Genomic DNA, 12,030 nt, shown 5'->3' with positions numbered 1-12,030 from the left:
GAAAGAATAGAGAGAGAAAGAAAAAGAATAGCTAAAATACTATTAGAGATCTGCCTATTTCCCATTGAGTTCTACTACTTGTACAGCTCCACTATCCCATTCTATGACAGATCTGGGCTTAGGCTCTTCATTTTCTGGCTCTTACTCACTGTGTCTCACATGATTGCAACTCATCTTTGCATCCTGACTGTGTTTGGTGAACATTTCTTAGCTGTGGCCATCAATCTCTGCTCCTTACTTCACTTAGAGTTACCACCAACTCCCCCTCCTTTCCTCTCTGTGTTTCAGACCCTCTGGGAGGGATGAGTGTGGGTCCAAGACCTGGTGCACACTTAAAAAGGGTCTTTTCTAATCTCCAGAAGTATTTGAACCAAGTCCACTTCGTCTGGGAGAGTTCTTGTGTGAAACTGTCCCAGCAGCCATCTCTACAGATAAATAATAGTTTAATTAGGGAGCACCTCATCCTTCTTGTATGTACAATATGAGCCACTCTGTGTGTTTGGTAAAGGGGGAACAGGATAGGGGAGCAAAAGAGAAGGAAGGAAATAATTTTGAAAGTACATTGCAAGTTACATTTATCTGCTTTTCTCTAATCCATCAATCTTCTGTTATATGGCTCAGCTCCTTGGGGCTTGCTTGAAAAGGGGGAATTTACTGCACTGTAAGCCAGGGCAGTGATTTGCAAAGTGGGGGGCATGGATTGTATCCTAGGAGAGAGCAGGGAACCAGAAAAAGAGTTGGGGGAGCTTGTGAATCCCTCTGCAGAGGTGTAAATATGCTGTACATTACCAACTCCCTCCCAGCCACCCGGGGGCATTTTTGGAGGAACCTGCTCTATGCCTACCTCTTGTACCATGTGGCCACACCAGAAACATGGACCAGCAAGTGGACAACAAATTGACACCCTGGCTCCCTGTACACCTCTTTCTCTTAGAGTAACCTTTGGAACCTTTCCCACCTGTGCTTGATCAGGACTCCCTGGCTGGAAGTGCAGGATGAATTCATTCTGAATATGCAGCATTCCATGGGAAGCACAGAATGCTGCTCCAGCCAGAAAAAGCAGATGCAGCACATCCCAGCAGACAGTTATTCTAGGTGTCCTCCCCAGCTGAGAAATGTTTGGGAAACACTTGTAACTGTTTTTCTCAGGTGTTGCAAAGAGGATTTGTTTTGTAAATAGTGAAGCTGTTAATTGCCCTGACTTTATTAAGAGGGAGCCGAAAAGGTGTTAACAAGTTTTTGTTGCTCGGTGCTGGCAGTGAGCCAGCACCAGTCCCTCTGTCGGGGGAAGGTGGCAAAGTTGCTCTGACAGTCCCTTTACTCTCTAGAGAAGAAAAAAAATTAGCCACCCCTTTAGCAAAGGACTTGGGGTAACGTGTGAATTTTGTAGGAGGGATTTAGCTTGAATCATCACACAGTTCCACTCCAGGGGATTCACTTTCTGTCGAGCACCATGGACTGGAGTGTCCCCAGGGCAGCACAGCTGGGAAGTCAGAGCTGGAAAACAACTTTAAAGGTTTTTTTCTGAGTTTGTTTTCTCCCTCAGCTTCTCCCTAGGCACAGGTACAGGGAAGCTCCTGCACACACTCCTGGGAAGCCCAGGAGTTCAGCAGCTTTGAATATCAGGCTGATGGGGTTTAAGGATCTAACTTTAAGCACCTCACTTAAAAAGATATTGTTTAAAACTAGAGTTGAGGTTTCTAAGTCACTAAAGTCACTAATTGGTCACAAAAATCTTTCCTATGTATTCCAACAAGCCAGACACCCAAATCCTTCCATCTTTCCTTGAGAATACCTGTTGATAAATCCTGCAGAAGGCATGGAATGGATGCTTTTCCATCCTCCTCTCGGGAACTGGCACTAGCAGCAGGTAACCAGAGGCTGCTTCAGGCCTTTAACTTTGTCCTGCTAAGTTTGGGTTTTTTGCAAGTGGAAAAGGACCTGTGGCTTGTTTTCTAAGACTTCAGGGAATTGTTGGCACTCGCTGGTTTCCCTGCACCAGATGCAGCGTGACCGGGAAGCTGTGCTGCATATGAAAAGGTCACTTACCCCGTTCAAGAGAGGAGATTCTAACACTTGTCAGCTTGAGTGATGGAGGCTCTGCATGGAGAGCCATAATATTCATGTCAGAGGATTGCCAAGCCCTTGCGGAAGTGTTGAAGATGGATGGCCTGGGGATATACTCCTGACACTTTAATACCGGGGGAGGGTACAGCACAAACATCTCGTACAGAATTATAATCCATGAAAGGGCACTGGGGGCATAAATTAAAGGTAATCCAGAGGCAAGGAGTTTAACAGCTGGAGGGAAGCAGGCTGGGGGAAAGGAGGGATGCTGGTGGGATGCAGTGGGGGCTGTGGTGGGGCTTTGGGGGCTGGGGTGGGACCAGGGCAGGAGGGAGCAGTGCCAGGCCAAAATCCATCCACATCCAAACTGCTTTGCAAAATCATCTGCAGAACCTGCAGTTTGTGTATTAAATTTGATTCTCTGCTTGCTGATGGTCACTGTGCAATAGTGTGATGTTGAGGAGAGAGCCTGGGGCAGGTATTTCAATCTCTGAGCAGAAGTGTCCCTGCCAGCCTGCTGGGAGAGGCTGCGGAGGCACACGGTGGCAGGGATGGTGTGAATTCCCTGCCAGAGCCATCCTTGGGCTCTCTTCTGCGAGAGAGAGCACAGGAAACAGCAGAGATGCAGCTCCTGTGCCAGGTGACATCCTCAGCCCCCACACAAACACAGCCCAGCCTGGCTCCATGTGCTGGGCAGCCCTGAGGATGTGCTGTCCATCTCTATTGATACAGGCTGGCACCTGCACCCCAAACTTCACCCTCCTCCATGCACTGATGGACACAGCCTCAGCCAAGGCCACCTGAATTGTGCCCATGCTCCTCCTGAAGGGGAATGAAGCTGTGGGGGCATTTCCACCTGCTGGGAAGGAGAAACCAGCAGAAAACTGGGGGTTGTCCTTGGTGAGGATGCTGGGATGGACACCTGGACAGCAGCACAGCACGGCCAAAAGGCAGCTGGAGAAACAGTGACAGGGATGGGCCTGGGCTAGATGGGAAGGGCTGGGAAAGCTTGGGCTTAGCCTGGGCTGTTATGGTATGAGCACCCCAACACTGATCTTCTGACCGTGTGTCAGTCTGTGATAATGCTATAGCTGGCCTATATTATTTCATCATTTGGAGTCAGTTTCCCTGTCTCACTAAAAATGGACTGTAAACCATCCCTCTCCCACAGTAAAGGCCCAAATACACTGCTGGGACACTGGTGTTAACCCTCCACAAAGGCAATGGGGATTCAGAGCTGATTCCACTGCTGTTCCACAGATTTCTTATCACAGAGGATGCTCTGTCCATGTAAGTGGCTGGTCAAACATTAAGATGCTGCTCCAGAACTGTCCAAGTGGCTCAACAACCCTGCCTGAAGCGCCCCTGCTCCAAGGAAGAAGCAGTGCTGACAGCTCTTGGGGGACAAATAGCAAGATTTTGGGTTGATTTTGTGCAGCAGCTGGCCCAGATCAAGATTTTTGGCTTTTCATTATAATTAGGATCAACACTATTACAATACTGTTATCGTGGGACAGTGGTCAGGTTCCTCCTCAAGGCTTTAGAGAGCCAGGCCATCCCTTCCTCCAGGTGTGCAGGGAGTTACCTGGAGGTTATCAGTGCCCCAGATTGGAGCTGACTTTGGGTGATCATGAGCAAACATGTGCAGGTTTGAAGGTGTCACCAATCCCTGCAAAAGCTCTTTAGCTGCAGAGGGAGAAGGAGCCTTTACAAAGCAGCCAGTGATGAGACTGTGCTCTGCTGTGTGTGCTCGTGTTCTCTTTGCAACCTGCTCTGCAGGAGTAAAAAAACTGCCCAGGTAAAATCTCAGCAGAAATTATGAGCTCAGTCCTGTGGCATCCTCAGAGTTACCCTGTGCCCCATGGCATTTGTGAGGGTTATTACAGAAACCACAGCAGCAGGCAGGGGTGCCAGGGTTCCCTGACAGTGCTGTGATGGATTAAGACAATCCTGAATTTCTATTGTTTTGTAGTGACTGTAGTGAGAATTGATGACTGTTGTATCCAAGCAACAAGGAGGAGGATGAGGAAGCTTCAGCTTCTCCAGAACTGTAATATCTTTGGCAAGGTGCCACTCTAAGCCATAGAGTTGATTTTTGTATTTGCTCAGTCTTGGTATTGTCTCTGCAAGGTATAAAAAGAGAATGGAAATCTGTGTCATGGGATGTGTGTAACTATCTCTTGAGTTTGCTTTAATTTGCATTTGGTCTCTGGCTTTTGGGTGTGATTTGCTCGTTGCCTTAGAGAGTCTAGCTACCAGAAATGTAAATAGCTTTGATGACAAACTTAAAGAAGAACAGTTCATCTCCAGCATTTAAATACAATGGGGTGGATATGAATGCTGAGTTGATGGGCATGGGAGGGCTCAGTGGGAAAAGGATTGGTCTTGGCAGTGGTATCTCTGCTTTCCTCTCCAGCCCTATTTCCCTGGGATGGAGCCTCTGTGGGAAAGAGGTCTGCTCTGGTGCTGTTGCTACCTATAAACCTGTTGCTTCTTATTTTCTGCATTAATATTATTTTGAAAAGATGCTGCAGACAAATGGATAAGAGGACACACAGCATGCCCTGCCCGTTCCTGCTCACTGGGAGCCCTCATCTCCCCGGATTTATCTGTGTGGTTTATTAACCTGCTGCTGGTATAGAGTAGGAAGGGTTTTATGTGTGCTTGGGAGTTGTCCTGGTGAAATAGTTTCCCTCCTCTGAGAGCACATCAACAGGGACTGTCCTGTGCTCTGTATAACCTCATTTTGTGGGATTTTGAGGTATCCTGTGCCTGCAGCTGCTGGGGCTCTAGAGCACAGTCCAAACAAATACAAAAAGAGACCCCAGGGGTAATATTTGTGCAGACACGTAACCAGTGCTCGAGGTGCAGGAAAGCAGCTTTGCTTGTCTGTTTTTATCATTCCCAGTTCAGCCTACATTTTTGGGGGTTGCAACTGCTGTTGTGGCAACACTGGGCAAAAATTTTGGGGTATTTTGTTTTGGTAGGGTAACTTACTAGAAATAGCTACCCTGAAGGCAGCAAAGCCCCCCTAACTGATGGTGTTGCCCTTCCAGCTTTAATAAAACCCACTTTGCATAAAATAAATGCATGGAAGTCAGCTGTGCTTCCCAAATGTGTGTTTAGCAAGCTGAGCTCCCCGATCTGGCTCTCGTGTGTGTCGAGGCTGTGTTTACACAGGGAGCCATAGGGAGACCTGGATAAAATAGCACTGAAGCATTTGCAGTGTGGGTGCAATGTGCTGGCAGAGCTGTAGGGTGATTTTTACACTTGTCTCTCCTCCTCCTCCCCTGGCTGGGGAGCAAATTTGGTGGAGCATCCTTGCCCTGCATCGTGGGTGTGGGTGATGGCACAGCCCTGGCTCTGTCCAGAGCAGCTCTGGCTCCAAGGAGCAGGACCTGCCCTGGGACAGCAGCAGCCAGCGCTGTCCCCTGCTGCCCTCCCCGGCCCGGCCCGGGCTTTTGGCACCCGGAGCAGCAGGGAAGCAGCAGACACATTCACAGCTGTCCCCGAGTTTTCTCTCCTGCTCCAGTTCAAAGGGTTCCTCTCGTGCCTCCAAGAAATTTGCAGCGAGTGCCGATGGTGACGCTTTCCACATCAAAGAGGGGCAGCCTCGCATTGTCTGGGGGATGTCGGGTCGAGGCAAATTAAAGAGACTTTGGGAGCTTCAAAATCGGCTTTAGCCGGGCTGTGTCTGCATACTCAGCACTTGGAAAGGGCGAGATTATGGTGATAGGTACTAAAGCAAACCCTCCGGGGACTGGAGGCTGGAGCCTGAGCTGAGATCCAGGAGAACAAACTCATTGCCCTCGGTGGCTTTTGGATTAATGTTGAGGAAATTCGTGGAAGTGCTGGGTTTTACAGAGAAAGGGACAATTTTGCACCTAAAATCATACTGTTAGGAAGCCAGAAAGGAAAAAGGCAATTCTTTTCATTGTGGTTTATTGCAAAATACAGTCCAATACCTAATTCTTAAGGGATACCTTCAAAATATATAGTGAAAACAGATTGTGCTAAGCAATAATACAACTTATTAATAAACAACATTAGGCATAAAGAATTCTGAATTCTTATCTGCTAATTTAAAACAAAAAAAGTATAGCAGCTGTAAACTGATGAATTTTATCCTGTACAAATACATGAAGCTATTGTCTATTTAGGGCAGGGGTTCTTGTGCCAAAATACAAAATTCAGAATGGAGAAGAAAAAAAAGGGGGAGAGGGAAATATGTAAACACTGGCTGTAAACTTTTCAAAGCCCTCAAAAGGCTGCAGCTGTGGTAATACACACCACGATGCTGTCAAACCTCTCACATCACAAAGTGCATAAGTTTTCCTCCACAAATGCTGCCAAGCTGCTGCTGTGCCTGAACAGCCGGGACCTGAGGCTGCAGGGATGGGATCACCTGGCTGGACTTGCTTTTGGCCACAGCACCTGTTCCCACCTCTGGCTGCAGGGCTGCAGCCCCACTGCTGGCATTGGCAGACCCACTAGCAAGGACACAAGGGGCTGAGCCCACCTAAACCACGAAATTTCTCCCTCTGTCCCATACACAGATAACGTGACTCCCAAGAAGAAAGAAGCTACTGGTAAAGGTTGAGGATAAAACACGGAAGCAAGACAGACCAGGATCCCTCAGCGCCCGCGCCTTGTGCTTCCCAATCCCACCACTTCCATCCACAGGAGACCCCATCGCCTCACACGGTGCACGCTCAGCCCTCCGGACCCCAGGACGCTCCTTCCCCAGCATGAGGACACCCAAGCGTCCCCTATCTCCTGTGGGCCCTGCTCCTCTGCCTGCTGTGGTTGGGCGCGGCGGAGTCGCGGCGGGTGCAGAAGTGCTTGGCCACCAGCGTCCGGCACTGCTCGCAGCGCACCGTGCAGCACCAGTGGAACTTGCAGTTGCAGCTGGCCACCACCTCTGTCCTGCGCTCCTCCACGCGCAGCCCGCACTCGGTGCAGAGCCGCCGGCAGCTCCTCCTCTCCCACTGCGACAGGTTCTTGCCGGTCTGCAGGCACTCACGGCCCTCGGTGCCGTGGTGGCCCAGGCTGGCGTTCCTGGTGCAGTAGTCGGGGGAGTCCTCCAGGAAGACGAGCTCCGTGGCGTGGATGTGGTGGAAGGTCTCGGCCGTGGCCCCGCGGCTGTCGGCGCTGTTGCCGGCCCTCATGCGCCTCTTGTCCATCTCCAGCTTGTGGGCCTGGTCGTATTTGATCTTCAGGTAGTTGCCGATCTCGCGGAACTCGGCCAGCTGCAGCCAGCAGGTCTGGATGCTGCAGCTGCCCGACACCCCGTGGCACTTGCAGGCTCTCTTCATTGTGTCTTTCACCGCCTTGGTGGGATGAGGCGAAGAAATTAGGAAATCTCAAAATCAGGCTCTACAGCACTTGTAATTTGGGGACCCTGCATCTAAAGGGGCTCATGCTTGGCATGACTTCAGGTCCTTCCCAGAGCTGACACTCTAAGTTCCTGGAAAACATCTGTCCCAGAGGTAAGTGGGCACAAACTATTGTCTCCAGCCCTTCCAGGAGAATCCAGGCAGGAAAAAGTGCCTTTGCCAGGTCATGCCCTTCTCACACCACTCACCAGCATCAACCCATCCTCCCTTTCAGAGGTTTCATTCAAAACGTGTGAAACTGCTTTGGAATAATCATACCCAAACTCTCTGCATCTCCTCAAGGCCAAGCACTTCACAGATATTATCTGCCTATCTCCCTCTGGTATTTATAAGGTCCCAATCGCTGGTATCTATGTGAGATTAAGCCTTGACACACCCTATGAGATAGGTATGTTAAGTGTTGTCATCCTTGTTTTTACAGACAAGGAGGTTTGGCAAGATGCTGAGAGCTTCCCTGGCCCATGCAGGAATGGGGGCGAGTCTGGCTGGCTTGTGAGCAGGGCCAGCTCACACCTGGCTTCCCGGCCAAAGAGCTTGGAAATGCATATTGCAAGAAACTAAGGAAGGTGCTTCTGGCTTTGTTTTACAGACTACACAAGCCTGGAGGTGAGTACAAACCCCATGCATTTCTGAATAAGTGGTGTGTGCCAGCAGTTAACTGCACTACACAGCTGCAGAAGCTGAAAGTGGGAACAGCTCTTACTGTGATTCTCTGTGTTCAGGTTCAAGGCCAGATTCTGGCTGTGTTTTTTCCCCCATGCAACCATTACCAGGCCTGGATTGTCACAGGGGCCTGAAAATGGGAACCTGAACAGCCTAGGGTTTTTTTTCAATATAGACATTATTATTATTATTATTATTATTATTATTATTATTACTTACAAATCTCCCAACTTCATTGTTGTGCAGGTTAATCAGCGCACGGGTATCGTGTCCTGTTTCCAAGGCATCCACAAAGAGTTTGGAGACCTTCTCCCCAAACTCCACATTGTCACTGCATCCTCCCCAGACCCAGCCCCGGCCACCTGCAGGACAGACAAGGGATGAAGCACAGCCCTGCCCCGAAGCCCGGGGCTGTGTGTGGGGAGGGGGACGGGGTCTGTCTGTCCTGCCCGGTCACTCACCCACGCGGCCGTTCCTGGAGTCGTCGCAGCCGCAGCTCTCGAAGTCCCCCAGGCTGCAGTTCCTGGTGAGGGTGTACATGACCCCAGCCGAGCTGATGGCGTGCACAAAGGAGGTTTCCCGGGTAGCTGGGGGAGAGGGGAGTAAAAGCTGTCACATGCAAATATAGACATCAATCCCGGATTATCAGGAATGAAGATCTCCCGTGCTGCAGAGGTGCAAGGAGAAAATACCCACACGCTCTGTGCAAAAGGTGAAGTGCTACAGAAATGAGATGCTCATGACTGGATCTTTTCAGGCTTCAGTATCACAAGGTACAGAAATTTGGTAACTTATGCAGGTGTCCGTACAGGGAATGGAAATTCTTGCCAGGGGTAGGATTTTAAGGAAATGCCATAGTCCTGCTCTGGCCAAGGTGAGTTATTTCTCCTTTCACCTGGCAGTCTGTTCATCTCTGTCCTTCCCTGCCTGAGGGTATGTTGTGCTTTGATCTTGCCTGTTGGAGAAAATGGTCATTGATCCTTTGACCCTGTGCTAACAGCTGTCTGCACCCACACTCCTAGTGTAGTCCTTTTTGCCTTTCTGCAGAGACTCAAATAGAGATGCTTCTCTGGGTAAAAGGAGACTTCTGCCCATTGAAACAGATAATACTGAATTTGTATTGAAATAGATCCACAGCTTTCTTATGGAGGCATTTTCTTACTGCACATCTCTGGTGGCTCCCTGTGCCTCTCCTGCACTTCTCCCCACTGTAAGCTCGGGTGTCTCTGGCACTGCCCTGCCCGGGATGCTGCCCACGAAGGGGTAGGAACAGCACTGGGGAGAGACTGTGCCTGGCATCCTTAGGAAACACTCTTGCTATTTCTGACACCAACGAACACAGCTAAAGGAAGAACAGCTGTGATTTTTGGTTCGGGAAGGCCCTTTTCCATCAGGCAGTGAAATCAGCAGCACCAGCTCCGTGCAGAGCACATCCCCCGGCAGCCCGGGCGGGAGCGGGGCCGCAGGTGAGGCGCACTCACCGCTGCGGAGCCGGTTGTGCGTGGAGAGCTGCAGGGCGCTCTCGGGGCAGTTCCAGCGCTCCCAGCCGAACTGGAACTTGCACTCCTCCATCCCGCTGTGTGCCCCGGCCGCCACGCTGCTGGAGAACGTCAGGTAAGCCTGGCATGGGAAACAGCGGGGTTAAAACCCACCCTGTCTGAGCATTTATCAGTGAAAACAAACACAAGCATGTTGCGAGTCCTTTCCCTCTGTACTTGGCAGGACTTGGAGCCGATATGCTCTGGGAAGTCTGGTTCCTTGGAAAGTATTATTTCCCATTTGCAAAACAAAATCACTCTATTTAAATTCCTGACAGTCTGTATGTTAATTACCTTAGGTCCTGTCATCAGAAAGTTATTCACAGACCTGAAACAAAGAAAATAAAATAAATCACCTTACCACAGGCTGAGGAGCATCTCTAAAAATGCCCTTTCCACCGAGTTGGACCCTACCATGCTGCTGTGTGGAGAATGGCACTGTAGACCCCTGTGATGGAGAGGATGAGGAGGGTGTTTCTCTTCATGGCTGTCACAAGGAGTGGGGTTGGATCCCTTTGGCTGTTCCGTAGCTCTCCACACCGCAGGTCTCTGCACAAGCCTCCCTCCACTCCTTCCCAAGGTGAGCTATGGGGATGGAGCAAAGCTGCAGGAACCTCCAACCCTGATATTTATAAGGTGAAGTTGTGAATAGTCAAAACCCCCCATTCATTTGCTACCCAATGACTTAATGTGGTAAAAAAAGCTGCTGCTCCAATGGGTGACAAGGAACCGCCTAAGGTTGCACTTCAAAAGGCGGCGGGTGTCCCTGGGAGCGGGATGGTCTGAAGGAGAGCAAACTTCCCTAACAATGGGACACTTTTAACTCTCTTCCCTGCCACCAGCCATCCCTTTCTGCTGCCAAGTCCTCTTGCCTTCTCCTTTTCATCCTCTGCTTGCCAGCAGAGGCTCCATCCCCATGTCCCTCCGAAATAACAAGTGGATGCATTTCTATAGTTCCCCTGCTATCTGCCTGCTCCCTCCTATGAGAATTCCCTGAGGAGTTTTAGCAACCCTTCTGTAAAGATCTATAGGGGATAGAGCTCCCAGGTCTCCTTGGTTTGCAGAGACGGGTTTAACGGCAGGATTTTTCCTTCTCACCTCTTTATGATGAAAGTTTCTGCACTTCCATCCTGATAACAGCGAGCATGGCTCGCTAGCTTTTGGAAATCTCTCTAATTTACGCGGCTGCAGCTTGGGAACACTGTGTGAATCATTTATGTGGTTTTCTCCATGCTCCAACACTGTAATTAGGGGAACAGTTTTCTGGGGTTGGCAATTTCCTTACGGTGAAGGCTGCTGCAGCAAAGGCACGGCTGCTGCTCCAGGCAGGAGCTGCCCATAGCCTGAGTGGAATGAGGGGCCTCTGCTGCAGCTGAGCCATCATCTGTGCTTCGGAAAGGAAAATTCTTATCAGAGGAAGCCCAAAAAGCCTTTTGGTAGTTACAGCCAGTATCATTAAGGGTTGTGAGGAGCTGTGAGGCAGCTGATGGAGGAGTGGGGAGATGGTGTTCATGGAAACTTCTTGGTCTGTTTTTCTGTGGGTGGATGGTCCCACTGGGGGCTGGCTCACCCCGGGCAGGATCCTGGCTGCTCCAAGGGGTGGTGTGGGTACTTGGTGCTAAAGCAGAGCTGTGCTCTGCCAGCAGAGACAAACACCTCTGGCTCTGCCTGTCACTGTCCCATGGCACACAGCATCTGCCCCGATGAGTCTTTGGCAGAGGTGCTGCCTTTTTCCTCCTCCTCTCAGCTCCCTGACTTGCCCCTGGGGTACTCCCATCTCCCTGAGTTAATCACTGCTGCTGCAAGGGGACTGATAAAAGAATGACAAAAGTGAGGTTCAAGGGAATGGACTGCACTGGACATGGCCCTTGGGGAGCTGCTGCACAAGCAGAAGGGGACACACAGGGACAAACCCCATCGTCACATGCAGGCAGTGGCCACAGCCAGCAGCACAATGGCCAGGCAGGGGGATGCACCTCAACCCTTTTGAGAAGTTATTTTCTGTGCTGCCATGAAATGCTCACGAGCATTGCAGAGCCAGCAACCTGCCCTGGGGTTTGACACCTCACAGCTGCTGTCTGAAGTGCAGGCCTGTGGGCTCAGCTCCTGCTGCTGGAGACCTGTCACTCCTCTCTCCTGCCCGGACCACACAGACCAGCTCCTCACTGCTCCTGAGTGCAGAAAGCACAGGGATTCTCCCTGTCCTGCTGCCCCTCAGTGAGTGAGGGGAGAGCCCTCTCCCTCCAGACTCTGCAGAAGGGAAACCTGGAGTCAGCTGGGCAAAGCCGCAAACAACCCGTTTGTAACCAGAGGATTAAAATTGCAGATTGGTTGAAAAGCAGGGATGCAAAATACCTTCCAAGTGA

At 50.4% G+C, this 12,030-nt stretch overlaps 1 protein-coding gene across 1 annotated transcript; it reads right to left on the bottom strand.

Moving 5' to 3' along the window:
* Positions 1–6,627: 6,627 nt before the first annotated feature.
* WNT8A (Wnt family member 8A) lies at positions 6,628–10,149 on the bottom strand. The gene is made up of 6 exons (XM_063413779.1): positions 10,079–10,149; positions 9,959–9,992; positions 9,608–9,746; positions 8,588–8,713; positions 8,346–8,488; positions 6,628–7,397 (listed from the first exon to the last, which is right to left on the bottom strand). The coding sequence occupies exons 1-6, from the start codon at positions 10,147–10,149 to the stop codon at positions 6,837–6,839; spliced, it is 1,074 nt and encodes a 357-aa protein (XP_063269849.1). The 3' UTR covers positions 6,628–6,836.
* Between the last annotated feature and the right edge of the window lie 1,881 nt (positions 10,150–12,030).

This window comes from Prinia subflava, chromosome 16 (genome assembly GCF_021018805.1).
Source record: "Prinia subflava isolate CZ2003 ecotype Zambia chromosome 16, Cam_Psub_1.2, whole genome shotgun sequence".
Classification (NCBI taxonomy): domain Eukaryota; kingdom Metazoa; phylum Chordata; class Aves; order Passeriformes; family Cisticolidae; genus Prinia; species Prinia subflava.
The sequence above is the reverse complement of the archived record's forward strand: the minus strand, read 5'-3'. Positions and strand labels throughout refer to the sequence as shown.